The sequence below is a fragment of the Diaporthe batatas genome (assembly GCF_019321695.1).
Source record: "Diaporthe batatas strain CRI 302-4 chromosome Unknown Contig00001, whole genome shotgun sequence".
In the NCBI taxonomy this organism is placed as follows: domain Eukaryota; kingdom Fungi; phylum Ascomycota; class Sordariomycetes; order Diaporthales; family Diaporthaceae; genus Diaporthe; species Diaporthe batatas.
Genome location: NW_025408548.1, coordinates 446120 through 468605, shown reverse-complemented (window position 1 = coordinate 468605; position 22486 = coordinate 446120). Strand labels below are relative to the sequence as shown.

At 20.1% G+C, this 22486-nt stretch overlaps 2 protein-coding genes across 2 annotated transcripts; both read left to right on the top strand.

Annotated features, from left to right (window-relative positions):
* On the top strand, positions 1-3570 carry KVR01_000489 (uncharacterized protein). The gene is made up of 5 exons (XM_044781389.1): positions 1-1461; positions 1518-2032; positions 2090-2596; positions 2660-2819; positions 2877-3570. Exons 1-5 carry the CDS (start codon positions 150-152, stop codon positions 3404-3406), a joined length of 3024 nt encoding a protein of 1007 aa, XP_044650438.1. The 5' UTR covers positions 1-149; the 3' UTR covers positions 3407-3570.
* Positions 3571-18614: 15044 nt separating this feature from the next.
* On the top strand, positions 18615-19641 carry KVR01_000849 (uncharacterized protein). The gene is made up of 2 exons (XM_044782375.1): positions 18615-19031; positions 19086-19641. Exons 1-2 carry the CDS (start codon positions 18742-18744, stop codon positions 19411-19413), a joined length of 618 nt encoding a protein of 205 aa, XP_044650798.1. The 5' UTR covers positions 18615-18741; the 3' UTR covers positions 19414-19641.
* The last annotated feature ends 2845 nt before the right edge of the window (positions 19642-22486 follow it).

Here is a 22486-nt window from a genome sequence, read left to right as displayed (position 1 = left end):
GTAGCAGCCCACCACAAGTTGTGACAAAATACTGAGCGCTAAGACTGGAAGCTTTTAATCACGGATATCGCCTATCTCAGCCTTCTTGAATCAACCTCGTCAACGTCTTTTGCAAGACTTTTAACTCTGATGTACTTGCTTCATTCAACATGAGCTTTTCGAATCATTATGAGTATTCCGGGGTCTTGGGGACGAATGACGGAGAAAACGACCCGGATGACAGCCCGTCCAGTTCAAGCAATGATGATTCCGACTCTGACGACGCACAAGACGAAAGCGCTAGGAGCAATCTACTCAAAATCATGGACGATCTCAGATTTTGTGCTAAATCTGGCAAGGCTAGCAAGAGCAAAATGGCCATGTCTGGTGATTTTGATCTCGCAGAAGAATCTGGCCTCAAAGAATTTCTCAAGCAGAAAGAAAAGTACCTGGCGAAGAAAACTGACAAAAACATGACATTGCTGCACCTGATCGCCGAAGCGCCCAAAAGCGAGATGCCGGAGGTGAAGAATATGAAGGGCCTCATTGGCGCATTAGTAAAGCTGGACGAAAACCTTCTAGCAGAGCGCGACCACAATGGCAAAACACCACTATTCTGCGCTATCATGAACAAGAACCGCAAATTAGCGAAGGTTATGTGCGAGTTTCATCACGATATCAACAGTATCCTAGCCATGGGTAAGATGAATAATCCGCGGTCGACAAATTGCATTCACGAAGCCATCACGAAGAAATCATCCTCTCGTGATGCGGCTTTTTTAGTGGATTTGATCAGAAGGTCGAAAGCGGATACTCTCTGCGCTATGGACGAGAATGGATTCACACCGCTTCACTTGGCAGTAGACTTCAAGCGATGTGATGAGACACAGCTGAACATCGTCGAAGTTTTGGTGGAGACGGGTGAGAAAGCTCTGGACAAGACGTATAATCATCCTGAAAGGGGTCCACTATCTCCGTACCTTTACCATCGATTAACATCCGACGGCGCAAGACAAAAAGACACAATTTCGGCCGAGACGAGAAGAAGATCAGAGAAGACGGAACTTGATTCATCTCATAGGAGGGAGCGTCATGGACGCAAGGAGCACAAAGACTTGAAGGGCGCGCAACCTAGAGAGAAAGGAAGGGACTATTCGGCATCGCGATGGTCACATTATCTTCAGTCAGAAATGACTCCAACGCAAGCAGAAGTCCCTACAGGAAAAGTTGATCCGGAGATCGCCACAGTGTACCCCGGCAATCAAGACATTTCTGCGCACTCAGTCGACGGCAGAACCCAAGAAGCCACTTCAACGTCGAAAGAAAAGGACAAAATGGGGATGTCAACGAAGACACCCCACAGGTCAAGGTTGAACCCAACAAGGAGCAGCGCATCTGAAATTGAGCAGTTCTTGAAGCTACACTATCTACGGAACAGGACCCACGATGAAGCGGTTAGGTTACTTTACGGGGCCAAACAAGGTAAAACCGACAAGTTCATGGAAGATGGTTTCTGCCTAAGTTAACGGTTTAATTAGACAAACAGATTTACTTCGATCTGTTCGGAACGTCACCAGAGATCAGCAAGACTGGATTGGTTTCAGGGCTTCATCATCTCCATCTTGAGGACATCCTCCAATATGTGGCGATTCCTCGGGTGTTTATTGAAGATGAATCATCAAGGAAACAGAAGCCTAGTCAGCTGCAGTCAAAGCCTGACGGAAGCGGCCGCACTGACATGACGTTAATATTCCAATGGCTCAGGGAAGACAAGAAAGTGAAGACCATATTGAAGGTCATTGTGGATGACCTTAAGGAGCCATCGCACAGCGATGAGGCCATCGAAGCATGTCTTGACGGGATGGGTGTGGAGACATGGGACTGGAGAAAATTTGATTTGTCTCCTGATGTCATTCACAAAGCGGCGCCGAAAGTGCGTGTGGTCCATTTGTATTGGAGTGGCAACAACGCTGTTCTTCTGGGGTGGAGCGCCACAGAAGGGGGCTTGAAGACATTGAAAGAGCTTCAAAAAGTTCATCTTCATGTTCATCAGGTACGTACTGCCTCTTCTCCCGGGTGGTTCTTGGTGGCTCACATATGCCACACCAAGGGCCTTGAAACTCGTAATCGACTGAGACAAAACGTGGCAAAATTCAAGAAAGAGGTCGAAAGCGGCACCCAGATATCCGTTGAAGACACAAAGATGGGGGATGCTGCCATGGACAACCCGGCAAAGGGGGTGGTCGCGGCGCGTGACCAGCACGAGAGACATAAATGGGTTACCAGCATGGAAGAGTTCGCAGACTTCCTGCAGGCCGCTCAGCGAAACACCGAATTGACCGTGAAAGACCCCATCACAATTGCCATAATTGATGATGGTGTAGATATTAACGACCCCAATCTGCACTCGAGAATCCAAGGTGGAAGCAGCTTCTGCCGTCGTGACGAGAAACAGAATCTCAACAACCCGTACTATGTCTCACCTGGCGGACATGGTACGGCGATGGCTAGACTGATATGCAAGATCTGCCCCAATGTCAAGCTGCACATTCTGAGGTTAGATGAGTTCGACAATGGCCAGGGCAAGAGAACAATCACAGCTGCCAGTGCTGCAAAGGTACATCAATAGCTCACCATTCCCAGTCTCATCACCAGCAGTGGCTTACTCATCGTGTCATAGGCTGTCCTTGCCGCTGTTGAAGAAAAGGTTGACATCATCTCCATGTCCTGGACCATTGAAGAATCAGACAAGAATGATCTGGACATCCGGAAACTGAATAGAGCCATCGAATCCGCTGCTCACCAGAACATCCTTATGTTTTGTGCGGCGGCAGACCAAGGTAAAACTTTTCCTCGTTTCTTGTAAAATTCCTTGCCTCGCTGACTCAAAATGACAGGCGCGGCTTCAGCCGTGACTTACCCAGCGGCCAGCCACACGACAAAGCTGTTCAAGATTGGGGCGGCAGAGGCAGCAGGTGGAACCTATAAGTGGGTTGGTGGTCTTTCTCACGTTGACTTTATTTTCCCGGGATATCAGGTAGTGACGGAGCGACACGACGATCCCCGCGTAAAGAACTACACCGCACTGACCGGATCATCTGTGGCTACCGCCTTGGCTTCGGCTCTGGCGGCCATGATACTCTACACCATACAAATAGGAGATGTGTGGCGGGACCATAAGAACCGCCAGGGAGCCGGGCCACCGAATGGGCATCTCCTGAATAGGTATAAATCGCTCAAAGACCATGACAAGATGCGGGAAGCCTTCTTGCAGATTGGCACGACGAAGGAAAGCGGTCATAAGTATATTAAAGTGTGGGAACGCTTTGAACGGAAGGTAAAGAAAGCGGAGTCAGATGGCGCGGCCAGGGATGAGTACGTGGATTACATTATGGACTTAGCGGACCAGCTGTTCCCACAGCTATAAACTGTGATTGCGTAGAATGAAAATCAGCATGGCAATATGAAGTCCATATTGGGGGTAGTTCTTGGTGTAGGCCCCGCATTAGCTGTCCAAGAACTGATTCCCTCAATGGTCATCATGTCACATCACAGTTGCAGTCGAGAATGACGTTCATCTCATTTTTAGCGACCCTCGTGGCCTTGGCATACTTTTGGCATGAGGCCGAATGATGAGGATCCGTACTGAATCGTGTACGGGCAGCTCAGAGTTCTGCCTTGGCTGAGTGAGCAAGGGAGACCTTCCACACGGGTTGGCCTTCTTATCAGGACCGAAGTGGTAACATAGCGCAGACTTATAGGAAGAATATTATAGAATGTTTAAGTTATATCGTTATTTTTATTTATATATATTTTTAAAAACTTGAATAATACTTAATAAAATTTAATATTATATAATTTATAATTAATACTTTTTATTTAATTTTAAATAAATATTAATTATTTTAATATAATTAACTTTATATATATAAACTTAAATAAATATTATATATTAACTATTATATAAAAGCTTTAAATATATCTTTAAAGGTATATAAAATAAAAGTAAAACTATATAAGTTTAAATAACTATTAAAAGTTTAATTAAAACTTTTAATACTTTTAATAACTTAAATTAAATAATATTATATATAAAACTTTTAATATTAATCTTAAAAATACTTATAAATAAAAAAGTTATTAAGAAAATAAGTATTAAATAAGTAATTAATAAAAAGAAAGCTAATATCTACTCACCTAGTAATTATATCTACTTACCTAATTCCTACTATTTACTTACTTAATATAAGGTTTTATATATAAAACTTATATAATTTTATATAGCTATTAAGCCTACCTTATATTAACTTTAATATTTAATATATAATAAATTTAATTTATATTTATTAAATTAATAATAAATATTAAATAAAATTTAAAATAATTATTATCTATTTATTTAATTATTATATACTATTTTATATTATTTTAACTTTATTATTACTTTATTATAAAAACCTTATTTACTATTTACCTATTTACTTTATTTAAATATTAATATTTACCTTCTTATAATAATATAACTTAATTTAATTTTAATAATTTTAAATCTCTTTTATTCGTTACCTTTTTATTCTATTATATTAATAATAAATATTAATATATTATTATGAATATTTTAAATTTAATAAATTAATATATTAAATTATATTTATAATATATAATTATTAATTTTAAAAACTTTATTTTACTATCTAATATTATAATATATTAATTAATTCTTACTAAATAACTTTAATATCTACTATTTGGAATTTAATTTAATAATTATAATTTTATAAAATATTTATAAAAACTCTAATAATTATTATCTTTAAACTAAGCTTAATTTAAATTAAATATTATAAATATATAATATCTATTAATTATTTTTAAAATAACTTACTATAATATAAAATTATTATTTAATATACTTTAAATAATAATAAAAATATTATTCTAAAAAGTTAAACTTATATTTAAAAATATTAAAAGAAATATTAAAATAATTAAAATATAATAAAAATAAATATAAAAAGCTTAAAACTATCTATTTTATATAAAATAAACTATTCTTTTAATTTATAGTTAAAAAAATAAATAAATATTAAATAAATATTTTTAATCTATATTTTAATTATTTATTTTATATTTAATATATTTAAATTGTTTTAAATTATTAAAATAAATAATTTATATAACTATTTATTATTTAAATTACTTAATAAATATATATCTATAAAAATAATACTCTTATTATATTATTAAAGTAATATAATATTTTTATAAATTAATTTTAAATAAATTAAAAATTATTAATTTACTATATATTATCCCTTATAAATAAATTATATCTAAAATATTAATAATTAATAAAAGTTTCTTCATAATTAAATTTTAAAGGTTAACTACTTATTAAAATACTTTTAATATCTTAATTAAAATTATTATTTTATTAATTTTATATAAATAATTAATATTATATTTAATATATTATATTTTTAACTAAAATAATTAAATTATATAACTTTAATAATTTATTATTTTTTTATAAATTTTATATTTAATATTAATTAATATAATTTTTATTTATTTATATTATTAATATAATATTTAAATATTACTTTTATATCTACTCTTTAATTTTATTAATAAATTAAAAACTACTAATTATATTTAAATTCTTTATAATTTAAAAACTTAATATTATTTATAATTTTAATCAATAAATATAAAACTTATTAAAAATAATACTATATATAAAATATATTTAAATATTTAAATTATTATATATTAATAATATTTAATAAAGTATTTAAAAAATATTTATAAAAATAAATATATTTCTAATAATAAAATATTTAAAAGTTAAAAGTTCTATAAAATTATTAGTACTATATATATAATAAATATATTCTATTTATAAATAATTTTAATAAGAATAAATAATAATATTTAAAATAAAATAATTAATTATATTTAATATAATAATTAAATTATTCTTATTATTAAAATATTTATTAAATATTCTTTTAAATATAATATATTTTAATATACTTTATATATTAATTATAAAAGTTTTATTATTATTAAAATATAATTTAATTATTAAAAATATATATATATAATAAAAATAAATATTTTTAATTTTTAATTATAATATTTTAAAAGTTTAAAAATATTTTTAAGAAAAACTATAATTATTAAAATTAATATAATTTATTAATATTTTTATTATTTATTATTAATAATTTTTAATTTATAATAAGTTATTATAAAAACTATTATAATATAAAGGTTAAAAGTTAACTTATTTTTTTATTTAAAAGCTTTTAATATATTATAAATTATTTATATATTATAAAGTTTATATTATAATAAAAGTTAATAATATATTTTTATAATTAATTTTATTTATATTAATATTAATTAAATTTAATAATTTAAAACTTTATATTTTATAAAATTATTAATTATAATAAATTATTTTAAATTCCTTTATATATTTAATTATTATTATTTATAATTAAATATATAATAATATTTATTAAGTAAGAATAAATTATTTTTAAACTTTTATTTATTAAAAGTTATAATTTATTTTTATTTTAATAAACTAATTATTTAAAAAGTTAAAAGTTTTAAAAGGTTTTATTAAAATATAACCTTTAAATAAAAACCTTTTACTACTATATTTCTTTATTTAATAAAATAATATTTAACTATTTATATATTAATATTATTATTAAAGTTTATTATTAATTTAATTCTTTAAAATTATTTTAATAAAAACTTATTATAATTAAATAAAATTTATTTAATATTTTAATTATATTCTTTATAAAATAAAAAGTTAAATAGTTAAAAATAAATTTAAAAAATAAAAGTAAATTATTATATATATAAATTTAATATTCTATTTATTATTATTAAATAAATATTAAATAAAAATAAAGTTATAAAAAAAAGGGTAGTTAATTATAAAAATATAAGATTTTATAATTAACTTAAATATAATTAATAAATATATTTAACTATATTACCTTCTTTAATTAATTTAATAATAATTTATTATTAAACTCTTTAATCTTTTATAATAAATTTAATATTATTTTAAATCTTATTTAAATTTTATTTTATTAATTTAAATTATTAAAATAATTATAAAAATATAATTTTATTATTAACTTAAATATAATTAATAAATATATTTAACTTACTATTTTTAATTAATTTAATAATAAACTTATTATTAAACTTTTTAATATTTTATAATAAATTTAATATTATTTTCTTTAAATTATATAACTTTAAATTTTATTTTATTAATTAAAAAACTTTTAAAGTTAATATTATATTATTATTTATTTAATTAAAAGTTAATTTTTTATTAAATATAAAAATAAATATAATTAAATATAATTTATATTTTTTAATATTTTATTAAATCTATTTAATATATTTATTTATTTATTATATATTCTTATAATTAATTATAACATATATTTTATATTTTACTTTTAATATATTATAATTAAAAATATTTTATTATTATTATTTTTATAAATAAATTATAAAATATTTTTAAATTAAAATATATAAAAATTAAATTAAGTTATTTATTAAAATATATAAAAAATATTAAAAGTAATATAAAAATTAAAATAAAATATTAATTAATAAACTTAAAAAATATAAATTAATTTAATAAACTTTAAATTAAAAAAATATATATAATAAGTTATATTTAATTAAATAATATATTAAAATATAAATAAAATTTTAAATTAAAAGATTATTAATTATAATTTAATTAAATAAATAAAAAAATAATAATAAATTTAAATAAACTATTATATTAATTTAATTAATTATAAAAAAATAAATATTATTATAAATTAAAAACTTTTAAGTTTAAACTATTTAATAAGGATAATAATTAAATAATAAAAATTTAAAAGAAATTATAAAAAATACTTTATATAATTAAAGTATAAAACATATTAATAAATACTTTATTATAAACTTTAATAATTAATTTTTTATAAAATTTATAATTATATTAAAAAATTTATATAAATATAAAACTTTTATTTTAATAAAATATAATAAAAATATTATATTATAAAGAATATTTTTAAAAACTAATAAAAAATTATATTAATATTATTATATTAAAAATATAATAAATAAAATATAATATTTTATTATTATATTATATTTATTATAATTTTATAAAATTAAAAACTTTAAAATATAAATATATAATATTATAATTTAATTAATAACTTTTCTATTTTATAATTTTATAAATATATTTTTATTTTATTTTAAAATTTTATTATTATATTATTTCTACTTTCTTAAAGTTATTTATATCTTTATATAATATTTTAACTTTAATTTTTATAATAAAAATATTTAAAATTTATTTTTATTTATTAAAGTTATTTTTAATTATAAAGGTAAGTAAGTTATTTAAATATAAATATTATTTTTTATTTTTTAAAATTAATTTATAAATATTTTAAATTTATTAATAATAAATAACTTTATATTTTAAATATTAACTTATTTTAAAGTTATAATTATTATTTATTTTATATTACTTTTATTTTTATTAATAATATATTTAATAGTTTTATATATTTAATTAATATTATAATTAAATATAATTATATTTATATATATATTTTTTTAAATATATTATATAATTAATTTAAAACTTTATTTATATTTATATTTAATATAATATTTTAACTTTAATATTAATAATTAAAACTTTATTTAATATTAATTATTTTATAATTAAATATTTAATTTATTAATAATTTTTAATATTATAATTATATTTAATTATTATTATTTTAATTAATATATTTATTAATAAAATTTAAATTATTTATATTTATTAAATTAATTATTAAAATATTTTATTTATAAATAATTAAATTAAGCTTTTAAAGTTAAATAAAATTTTAAATTTAATTAAAATATTTAATTTATTAATATTCTTTAACTTTAAACTTTAAATATAAATATTACTTTTTATATTATACTTTTTAAAAGTTTATATAATTTTTTTAAATTATAAAACTATATAAACTTTTTAAAATATAATATACTTTTATTATTATTATATAAAAATAATAATAATAAAGTTAAATCTTAACTTTCTTTAAAATTTATTTTTAATTAAAATAAACTTATTTTAATACCTATTTATTTATATAATTAATATAAACTATTAAAATATTAATAATTCTAGTTTTATTTCTTTTTATTAAATAATTTATTTAAACTTTAAATATATTTAAAAACTTATCTATTTTATATAAATAGTTATTATATTTTTTATTATTTTTATTATATTTTAATTTTAATATATAATTATTAAAAGTTTTTTTATTTTAATATTTTTTTATTTTATTTTTTATTTTTTTTCTTTTTTCTTTCTTTTTATTTTTATTATTTTTAATTTTTTAAATAATACTTTATTCTCTTTAAAAAATAATTATACTTCTTTTTTTATTTTATTTTTAAAAATCTTTTATAGTTTATATTATATTTACTTTTTTTTATTTTTCTTATAGTTTATTTTAATTTTTATTTTATAATAATTATTTTAATAATATATTAATTAAATAATAATAATATTATTATTATTATTTTATTATTAATTTAATTTTTTTTAAAGTTAACTTTTAATAAAATAATATAATAATTATTTTATTATTATTTTTAAATTTTTAATTATTATAAATAATTATTAAGTTAATATATACCTTTTTTATAATATTTTTAATTATTTATATAATAATAAGTATTTTATATTATATTTTAATTATAAATTTAAATATTTTTTATTTAACTTTTAAATATTATTTTTAATTTTTAATTTTTATAAATAATTATTAAATTAATATATACTTTTTAATAATATTTTTAATTATTTATATAATAATTTATTTTTTATAATTATTTTATTTATTATTATTTTTATTATTTTTTATTATTATTTTCTTTATTATTATCTTTTATTATTTACTTTATTATTATTTTTATTATTATTTTTATTATTATTATTTTATTATATTTTAAAATTATAATTTTATAAATAATAATTAATAATATAAAATATTTAATATTATTTTAATTATATATATAATAATTAATATTAATATAAAATATTTAATATTATTTTAATTATATATATAATAATATAATATTAAAATATAATTAATAATATAAATAAAATATAATATTTATACTTTTATAAAATATTTTTTATAACTTTTAAATTATATTTTAATTTAAATAAATTAAAAATAATAATATAACTTATTATATATATATTATTTTTAATATTATTATAATAATATATAAAACTTTAAAAATTAACTTATTATTAAAACCCTTTTTAAAAATAAAATATTTAATAAATTAAATATCCCCTTTAAAGTAATAAAATAATAAAAATAATATTATAATATATTTTATATTTTATTTATAATAACTTTATAAATAAGTTAGTTATTAATAAAAAAATATATAATAAATTATATATTTAAAAAATATAAAGTTTAAAAAATTAATATTTATAATATTATAAAACTTTATATAAGTTAAATTATATATAATAAATTTAATAAATATATTAAACTTATTTATAATAAATAATTTAATTTATAATATAAAAGTTTTTTATAAATTATTTAATTATTAATAAATAATATAATATTATTTATAATATAATTTAATATTACTTTTATAATAAATATTATTATTATAAAGTATATTTTAATATTTTATTTTTATTTAAATTTAAGTATAATATTTTAAATTAAAAAGTATTTTTAAATAATTTTAAAATAAAATTATAATAATATTTTAAATAACTTTTAATAATATAAATTTATTAAATAGTTTTAAATTTTATTTTAATTTAAACTTTTAATAATAAATATTAATTAATAAAATTAAAAATATTTTAAGTATAAATTTATAAAAGTAAAATATTTCTTTTATAATTTAAAATAAAAATTTAATTAAATAGTATTCTTTTTTAAGTTAAAGCCTATTAAATCTACTATATATAAATATAAAGAAAATTAAAAAGTTAATTTATATTTTAAAAGTTTTATTAAAAAAAATTAAAGTTTACTTATTAATTTCTATTTAAATAACCTTTAAAATATATTATAATTTTATTTTATATTTAAAATAAAATAACTTTATTTAATATTTAAAATAAAATAGTTTTATTTTATATTTAAAATAAGTAACTTTATTTAATATAAAATAAAATAACTTTATATAATCTTTAAAGTAAAATTATTATAATATTTTAAATAACTTTTAATAATATTAATTTATAATATAACTATAATTTTTACTTTAATTTAAACTTTAAATAATAAATATTAATAATAAAAATTAATAAATATTTAAAATATAAATTTATAAAAATTAATAAAATATTAATATTTAAATAATAATACTTTTAATATTCTTATTTTAAATTAATAAATTATATTAAATTAATAATAAATAATATATAATATAAATAATAATATTTAAATATTAATACTTTTAATATTATAATTATATATATATAACTTTAAAAATATAATAAATAAAAACATAATAAATTATATATTTAAAATAAAATATTAAATTAAATATAAAGATATATAAACCTTTATATTTTTATAAATTAATAAATATTTAATATTATATAAATTTAATATTATTTATAATAAATAATTTAATATATAAAAACCTAAATTTATATAAATTAAACTAAATAAAAATATTTATAAATATAATAACCCTTTTTAACTCTATTTAACATAACTTATAAATAATAAAATATTTAACAAATAATTAAATACTTTATAATATAATTTAAAAATTAAACTCTTTATTTTATTAATTATTTCTTAAAATATTATAAATAAATAAAATTATTATATAAATATTTTAAAAAAGTTATATTTAATAATTATAACTATTTAATATTTATTAAATAAATAATATCTTTTATTACTTATTTATATAATTTTAATAAAATATTAATATTTATAAAAACCTATATATAATTAAATTATATATATATTATTAATAAAAATTATTAAAATAAACTTATTTATAATATTATTTTAATTATAAACTTTTATAATTAAAATTATTAAATTTATTAAACTATTAAAAAAATATAATTAAAAATAAAAATATAAAATAAACTTTTAAACTATTATAATATAAAACTATATATTTTAAGTTTAAAAGTTATTAAATAATACTTTTAAATTTAATTTATTATTAACTATTATTTACTAATTTTTAAAAACTTATTTATTAAATATATTTAACTAAATATATTTAATTTTATAAATTAATTAATATTAATTACTTTATACTTTAATAAGATTATTAACTAATATTTTAATAAAGGTTTATTAATAATTATAAATACTTTATATAAAATAAACTTAAATATAATTAATTATTAGATTTAAAATAAGTAGAAAAAGTTAATTTAATATAAATTTATATTTAAGAATAAAATTAAAAGTTTAAATTTCTCTTTTTAAAAATAAAATTAATAAAGGTTTTAAATAATTATTAAAACCTTTAAATTTAACTTATTTATTATTTATTAAGTAAACTTTTTAAATACTTTTAACTATAAAAAAATTAAATTTATATTAATTACTTTATATTTTAAAAGAATTATTAATTATTTTAATAAAGGTTTATTAATAATTATAAAATTTATTATATAAAAATAAATTAAATTTAAAGTTTAAAATAAAATAAAAAGGAGTTATTTTTAATAAAAGTTTATATTTAAAATAAAATATTTAATAAATTAAATAGCTCTTTTAAAACTATAAAGTATATTATTATTAAAGGTTAAATAGCTCTAACTTTTTATAATTTTTATATATCTTTTATAATTCTTTTAACTTTATTTTACTTATTAAAATACTTTAATAAACTTTATTATAAATTTAACTATATTAGAAAATTCAATAATATAAAATATTAAAAATTAATTTATAACTATTAAACTTATTTTTAAATATATATATATTATTTAAACTTTTTTAATTAATTTTAACTTTTATAATATTTATAATAACTATTTAATAAAATTACTATTAAAAGTTTATTATAAATATTTACTTTATTTTTTTATTAACTTTTTTATAGTTTTTAACTTTATTTTATTTATTAAAATACTTTAATAAACTTTATTATAATTTTAAATATTAAAAATTAAATAATATAAATATTTTAAAAATTAACTTATAATTACTAAACTTATTTTCTAATATATATATATATTAAATTAATTTTATTATTTTTAACTTTATTATTTTTAACTTTATTATTTTTAAAGATTATACTTTTATATAAGAGTTATTATAGGTATATATTTAGAAATAAAGTACTTAATAAGCTAAATATCCCTACTTAAATATAAATTAAAGTAGTAAATAACTTTTAATAATTATTTTAATAAACTTAATATTATTATAAAATACTTAATTATTAATAATATATTTAGTTATTAGCTAAATAATCCTATAGTATATTTAAGTATTACTTTAAAATATTTTAATAGATTTAATTATTAATTAAATAGTTATTTAATAAATTTAATTATTAATTAAATAATTCTTTAATATATTTAATAATTAGTTTAAAATCCTTAATAAGTTTAATTATTAATTGAATAATTACTTAATAAGTTTAGTTATTAATTAAATAATTTTTAATATATTTAATAATTAGTTTAAAATTTTTAATAAGTTTAATTATTAATTAAATAATTTTTAATATATTTAATAGTTAGTTTAAAATCCTTTAATAAATTTAATTATTAATTAAATAATTCCTTAATATATTTAATAACTAATTTAAAATTTCTTAATAAATTTAATTATTAATTAAATAATTCTTTAATATATTTAATTATTAATTAAATAATATATAATAGTAATTATAAGTATTAAAAGTACTTTAAACTTTTAATTTTATTAAAGTTATAATTATTTTAACTTTTTTTCTTTTTTTTATAATCCCTTTAATATTATATTATTTATTAATATATTTTAATAAACTTTTATATAAAATACTCTATTTAGAAAGTTTATTTATATAATAAATTAAAAATTAATATATAATTATTAACCTTATTTTTAATATATATATACTATTTAAACTTAAATAAAATTTTAAATCCTTTATATTAAAATAATTATTATAAGGATAATAAAAGTATTCTTAACTTTATTATTATTAATTATATTTATCTATATTATTATTAATATTTTATAAACTAATATACTTTATTAATTAATAATATATTAAATATAATATATATAAAAATATCTATCTTAAAAGATTTATTAAATAATATAATTTTATAATTATAAAAGTTTATAATATATTATATAGCTATTTTTATATTTAATATTTTATAAATATAATATAATTTTATAAGTTAAAATAATTTATATAAATAAGTATTACTATAAATAAGTAATATATTAAATATAATATATATAAAAATATATATTTTAAAGAGATTTATTAAATAATATAGTTTTTATAATTATAGAAAATTTATAATATATTATATAACTACTTTTATATTTAATATTCTATAAATATAATATAATCTTATAAGTTAAGGTAGTTTTTAAATAAATAAGTATTATTATAATAAATAATATATTAAATATAATATATATAAAAATATATACCTTAAAGAAATTTATTAAATAATATAGTTTTTATAATTATAAAATTTATAATATACTATATAACTACTTTTATATTTAATATTCCATAAATATAATATAATTTTATAAATTAAAATAACTTTATATAAATATATACTATTATAATAAATAATATATTAAATATAATATATATTTAAATATATATTTTAAAAGATTTATTAAATAATATAGTTTTTATAATTATAAAAATTTATAATATATTATATAACTACTTTTAATAAATTTATATTATATAAATATACCTTAAAGTTTAAAGTAACTATTAATATTTTAAAAACTATAAAGTTTAAAGAAACTTTTATTATTAAATACTTATATAGTAAATTAATATTATATAAGTTTATTATAACTTTCTTTATTTAAATAATTATTTTTAAAAAATAATATTATTATATTTATTATAATAAAACCTTTCTATTAATATAAGTTTTATTTTTATTAAAAGCCTTTAATAATATATATTATTAATTAAAATCTATAAATTAATTTTTTAATTTCTTATATAAATAAATTTTTAATAACTTTAAATTTATATTAAAATCTATTAAAGTATACTAACAGGTAAAAGGTAGTTAAAGGGATTATAAAGGACTATAGGTTAAATATTAAATTAGTAGCTATTAAGTTATAAACCTTATTATAAAGCTATTTAAACCTTAATTAAATATTAAGTTAATAGCTATTAAATTATAAACCTTATTATAGGATTGTTTAAACTTTAATTAAATATTATATTAATAGTTATTAAACTATTAAAGACCTTATTATAAAACTATTTAAACCCTAATTAAATATTAAATTAATAGCTATTAAATTATAAACTTTATTATAGGGTTATTTAAATTTTAATTAAATATTAAGTTAATAGCTATTAAACTATTAACGATCTTATTATAAGGCTATTTAAATTTTAATTAAATATTAAGTTAATAATTATTAGACTATATAACTTAAATATTAATTAATATATAATATATTTATAAGTATTTAACTTTTAAGTTTTAATTAAAAAATATATTTTAAGTTTTATAATACTTTTAATATTAATCTTATTTATTATAATTAATATTAAATTATTAATTTATTTATTATATTTTATTATAATTTAAATAAATAGTTTTATTTTATTATAATAAAAGTTATATAAAGTTTTATTATATATATTTATAAAATTTATATTATATTTTATATATATTAATTATAATTTATTTTATAACTATATATTTATTTAAATAAACTAATTATATATTTTTAATTTATTTAAACTATAATATATAGTAATTTTAAAGGTAATATATTAAATAGCTATTTTATTTAACTTTTAATAATAGTAAGAAGTATATATAAATATAAAACTAATATATATTCTCTTATTTTAATTTAAGTTACTTAAATAGTTTTGGTAATATATTAAATAATTTACTTTACTTAACCCTTAAATAATAATATAAAATATTATATTTTATATATAATAAAATATTTTTATATAATATAATTTAATAAAATAAACTTAATATATATATAATAATAAACATATATATAATAATAAACTTATTATTTATATTATTAAAATAACTTTAACTATTTTATAAAAGTATTATATAAAATTTAATTAATATAAATTATATTAAGTTTTTTTATTTTAAAGTAAAGTATTTTTATATATATATTTATTTTATATATATATATAATAATTATCCTTTACTTATTATTATTATATTAATATATATAAAATCTCCTTACTTAAATCTTAACTTTATTTATATTAATTTCTTTTTTAACTATATTTTATAACTAATTTTATAACTTTTCTATATAATTTTATACTTTCTTTTATAACTTATATCTTATTAAATTAATAGAATTTTAACCTTAAAAATAATATTATATTAAAAGACTTAATAATTATACTTTTTTATAACTTTTATTATATAATTTAATTATAATATATATTAATATATATTTTATTAATTAACTTTTAATTATAAAAGTTATAATATTTAGATTAAATATAGTTTTTATATAAATAGTTACTCTTTATATACAACTTTTAATTTTAATTTTATTTTAAAATTATACTATTAAGTTTATAAACTTCTTTTATAAATTAATTATTTAAAAATAATAAATAATCTTTTATTTACCCTCTATATTATACTAATAGATTTTTAAATAATCTAACTTAATTTATTATTATTTACTTTTAAAATAAATATAAAATTCTTATTATAACTATATTAATCCCTATTCTATTTATAAGAATTAATAATAATCTTTAAAGCTTTTATTATATTTATTATAATATACTATCTTATTAAAACCTTTTCTATTATTTACTTATTAATATAATATTTATTATAATATAAATATATAATTAGTTATACTATTTTAATTATACTATAATTATTATTCTTAATAGAATTCTTTTCTATTAATAATACTTTAATAATATCTTTTAATAAGTTATTTAATATCTATTATAAATATTAAAAGTTAATTTAAAATTATAATAATATTTTATATATAAACTTTTAAAACCTTTTTATTAATTAATATAATATTTATAATAATAAGTAAATTAATTAATTAATAATAAAATATTTAATATTAATTATAATAATATAATATTAAAAAACTATTAACCTATATACTTTAATTAATTAAGTTTATAAATAGTATCTTCTTACTCTATAAATATTTATAACTTTAATATTTATTATAAAATATTATTATATAATATTATTAATTTAAAATATAAGAATATTTATTAAATATAGTTAATATAATAGTCTTTAAAAGGTTTAAATTATAATTTAATACTTTAATATAATTATTTTATAAATTAAAATTATAAAAATACTAATTATATAAAATCTCTACTATTTACTAATAAACTAATAAAGTATAACCTTAATATTTAATATAATAACTCTATTTAAACTTTTAATTTTAAATTATTTAATCCTTTTATTATTAAAAGTTAATATATAAAATATAAATAACTAATAAGTATAATAAAAGTTAAAAATAAAATTAATTAATAAACTATTATTATTATTTTAATTTTTATTAATATAATTATAAACTTAATATAATTATAATTATATAATTATTAATATAATTATTATGAAAATAATAAAATAATAAAATAAATAATAATTAAATATTAAAATAAAAAAATTATTATATTTAATTAAAAGAAGAATTTCTTATTTTTATTTAATTTAAAAATAAATATATAAATACTTAACTTAACTTATATAAATTAATTTTCTTTTATTTCTATTAGATAATATATTTATTATAAAATATAATAGTAAGAAAGTATTTAATATATAATTTTTAAGATTACTTATAAAGTAGATTTAATAGGTATATAATATTATATAGTATATATATAAAAAAATATTAAGTAAGTAAATAGTAGGAATTAGGTAAGTAGATATAATTACTAGATAAGTAGATATTAGCTTATAAAAAAATAAATATAAATATTATTATCTTTATTAACCCTCTTTATTTTATTTATTATATATATATTGCTATTTATTCTAATAAAAACACTCTACTATATAGTAGTAGGCTTGTATGAATATTAATCTCGCTTATTTAATTAAAGTTTTTTTAACTACATTACTAGAAAAACCAGCCTCGAAAAGAAAGCAACGATTCTCTTGTTTTCCTACAACAACGGCGGCACGTGCACTACAGGGGGGGCATGACACAGACAGTTGGTGGGCGGACGCTAGCTCCTTATTGGGCATAGCCCACGACTACGGAGTACAAAAGGACCCACCCCCCTTCTCAATCGCATCAATCCCACCAAGCGTTGGTTGTCTACTCATTGTCGCCCCGTGCCCGCGAGCTCTAGTCGCAACGGCCCACGCCATTATCAATCTGTAAAGTTGCATCGTATTATCGCTGTCTGTCGGAAGCTATCACGGAAGTTTCCGCATCAGAACCAAGCATGCCGCTACCAAATCCCGGGGATATGTCGGCAGGGCCGGTACGGATACTGGTGCAAACAGTAACACATCTTGTGCCCGGAAACGATTATGCGGAACGAATCGAGTATATGCAAAACCTTATTTGTCAGCATCACTGGAAGCGCGACTTCGATTGGGACCAGGATCGCTGGAACGTGTACGGTAGTAACCAATTTGCGTTGCGGAACCGCAACTGCTACTTTCTCATCGATCATGGCCATAGCGAGGGAGATCCTCCAGTTCTGTGGTACAAGTGGACGGGAGAATCACTGTTAGAAGAACCTCGCTGCAATATGACAGCATCAGTCTACTAATACATGAGTAGCATTGCTATGGAACAAGCCCTGCCCGAGCAAATAAAGAAAAAATTGGAACGTTATCCATTCTCGATGCGACCAGTTCAACGCCGGGAAAGCGAAAGGCCTGCAGGGTTTGATACAAAAACCCATCGCCAGATTATTCTGACGAAACTCCGTTCCGATATGACCATCACAGATGACGATGTTCAGTTCTTACAGGCGCAACCAGAGGCCGCAAGATGGCTCGAGGATAATGCCGAGCCTCAACTTTGGATGAAGATTCAGTCCCTATTGGAGTCAACTCAAGACGGTAGCAACATATGCGCCGATCCGGCAGATACGTTGAAGTCATGAAGTCGGGGTGGAAGTCCACGACAGGCCAGCGGACGTCTGTCCCGAAATCTTACACTTGGGGGTGGGAATGCAGATTTAAAGACGACGTTCCTCCTGTCAGAGAGAAATGAAACCAATGGCACTGTACACAAAACCAAGAGATCGCAAATGCTTTGATTTCATAAGCATGCGAGCGAACGTGATATGTATTGTTGGCTCGCTAGAATTGAAAGAGCAACTTCCCTATTAGCACTGTCCACCCCATCGCGTTCTCAACTAAGCTGAAGACAAATTTGAGTAAAAAGAGAGATTCCGTCACCTGATCGAACACATAATGTTGCAGTATTGAAAATAATCCTCCTAAGTACAGATTTGTTCTGCCAGAGCCCTGTGGAAAGAAGAGGAGCCTGCGACGCGGAATAGGGTACCAGGGGGAATAGACGAAGAAGCAAGCGAGAAGATGGAGGGCTATTCGGGCACGATATTTTACGAAGTGAAGACGTAATAATACAGCGGATATAACAGGAGAAAGGAGTGGATTGTTATTCTAGCTAAAAAATTCAAAAAACAGAGCAAAGGGCCGCCTTTCATAGCCGGGCCACGGGCTTAAGGAGCGTGCTACACTACACCTCAGAACAATATCAACCCCAGATATGATCAATAGTATCCATGACAGTCGCAGTCAACCCTAACAGTCCGCCGCTGAGTAACCGTTCGTTTCCCGGTCCCCTGGCAATGGGCGCATTCACAGTTCCTAGTACCCCAATATTCTGTGTCCCTGTTGCATGCAGAAGTATGACCACGTGAGGTGCAATTGGTTCCACGCCCATGGCACATATCGCAATCAACCCGTACACTGACCGACTGGGTCTTCGTGTAGGTACCGCGTCCACGGCAATATTGGCAATGTGGGTTAGGCCTCCATTCAGCCTGAGAGCGTGAACTAGAGCCTGACGAAGATGATCTAGATGGCGGCATGGTGGCAGTCTGCTTTGCCTTCACGGAACTGCGAATGTCAGCATACACAACGTGCCCGATCTCGACCAATGTTCCTTACGAGACAAGCTTCCTAGGTAGGAGGGAAGTGTTTGGAGAGCAGGTGGCTTTACTAGCAGAGGACTTGAATCGAATTTGTGGGAACGAGTAATACGAAGAGCGATATTTTCAGGTTCGGAACGGGTCGAACAAGACAGAAGGCCGAGGGCTACAGGACATATTTATACATTTCAATGGCCTCTGATCGACCAACTTCGTCTACACAGGCAGTTTCTCAGATGGCTTGACTTCTAATCCCATGCATGTAAAACGTGTGCGGCGCATTCATGCATCGGTAAACACTCAAGACCCAGCGTTTAAAAAAAGATACAGTGCCAATAACAGGACAGAGAGAACACACCTGGGCAGCACGTCTCCAGATGTCAGCATCGTATCCAGGCAATCCCCCGATGGTTCCTAGACGGTGTGTTGGTTGACGAAACTCTTCCTACGACCAAGCCTCTGGCCATGGCCACCGTTCAACCAATTCCGTCCACATAGGCAATCCCCTATTGGTTTCTCGATGGTATGTTGGTTGACGAAACCCTTCCTACGGCTCAGCCTTCAGCCATATCTACCGGCTAACTAAACTAGTCTACACAGGCAATCCCCTGTTCGTTCCTGGAGGGTGTGTTGATCGACGAAATCCTTCCTACGGCCAAGCCTCTAAGTAGCCAGACCTTCCGGCTAACTAGATTCGTCCACACAGGTAACATTTAAACCCTGCTGGTTCCTGGAAGGTATGTTGGTCGACGAAACCCTTCCTACGACCAATCCTTGCAAGCCTCCGGCCATGGTCACCCGCCTGACACCAAATCCTTCTCCCAGGCCGCTAACAGTGAACCACATGTATTGGTGATGTTGACTTTTGGTGGGCTGGGGTTGGTCGACAAGGCTAGGATCCTCTGGACCTGTCGTTCTCACAATTGCGACAAGTCAGACGAAATAGAAACACCATCACAGCCAGCTTGTTGTATCGGAGATATCTAGGTATGGGTCGTATTGGTCGACGCCAGCCCTGGAGGAAACCGTTGTCATGCAAGGAGGGATCTGGGCGCTGCTCGGGTGCGCCCGTCTGAATTGGACTTGCTGCACTTCCCCATAATTCGGCGCATCCGACGTACACGAGGTGCATACCATGCGTGTGATATGCGGAATGATGTGGATGGAATTTAAAAATAGAGCCCTCTAACATAATATACTTAACGTAATATAATTTAGGAAATAGCTAATAGTAAATATAAATATTAAAAAAAACTACTAGCCTCTTAAAGATTTATATTACTAAGTTAATCTTAGTATAATAAATTTATAAATTAAATAGTTAAAGTATAAGTTTAATAAAATATTATTATAATATATTTTAAATATATATTTTATAATATTAGAAAATATTTATTTTAATTATAAGTATTATAAAAGAATAATAAAATATAAGTTAAGTTTCTTAAAGATATTAACTTTAATAATATTTTTAACTTTTAAATTAAATATTATTAAAACTTTTATAAAAATAATTTTTATTAATTATTAAGTATATTAAGTTATTAAAGATTATTAAAATAAATTAAAATATATTATATTATTTTATATAATAAGAAAAAGTTAATATTTACTCACTTAATAATTATATCTACTTATTTAATTCCTACTAACTACTTACTTAATATTAATTTTTTTAAGTAACTCTCTTATATTTATAAGTACCTTTTAAGTTAGTATTAAGAGACCCTATAGTATAATTTCCTTCTCTAATTTCAATACTTTAAGTATAAACCCTTTTTAGTATACCTTCTAGTACACCTTCTAGTACACCTTTTAGTATGCCTTCTAGCCTATATATATTTAAATACTAACTAAGTATTTAAATACTAACTAAACACTAAAAGGTTAGAAGTTTAAAGGGTTAGAAGGTTAGAAAGAGAGCTAGAAGGTTAGAAAGTATATAATCTTTACCTTTTTAACTTCTAGCCCTCTAGCATTTAGTTAGTATTTAAACACTTAGTTAGTATCTAAATATATGTAGGTTAGAAGGCCTAAAAAGTAAAGGTGAAGGGTT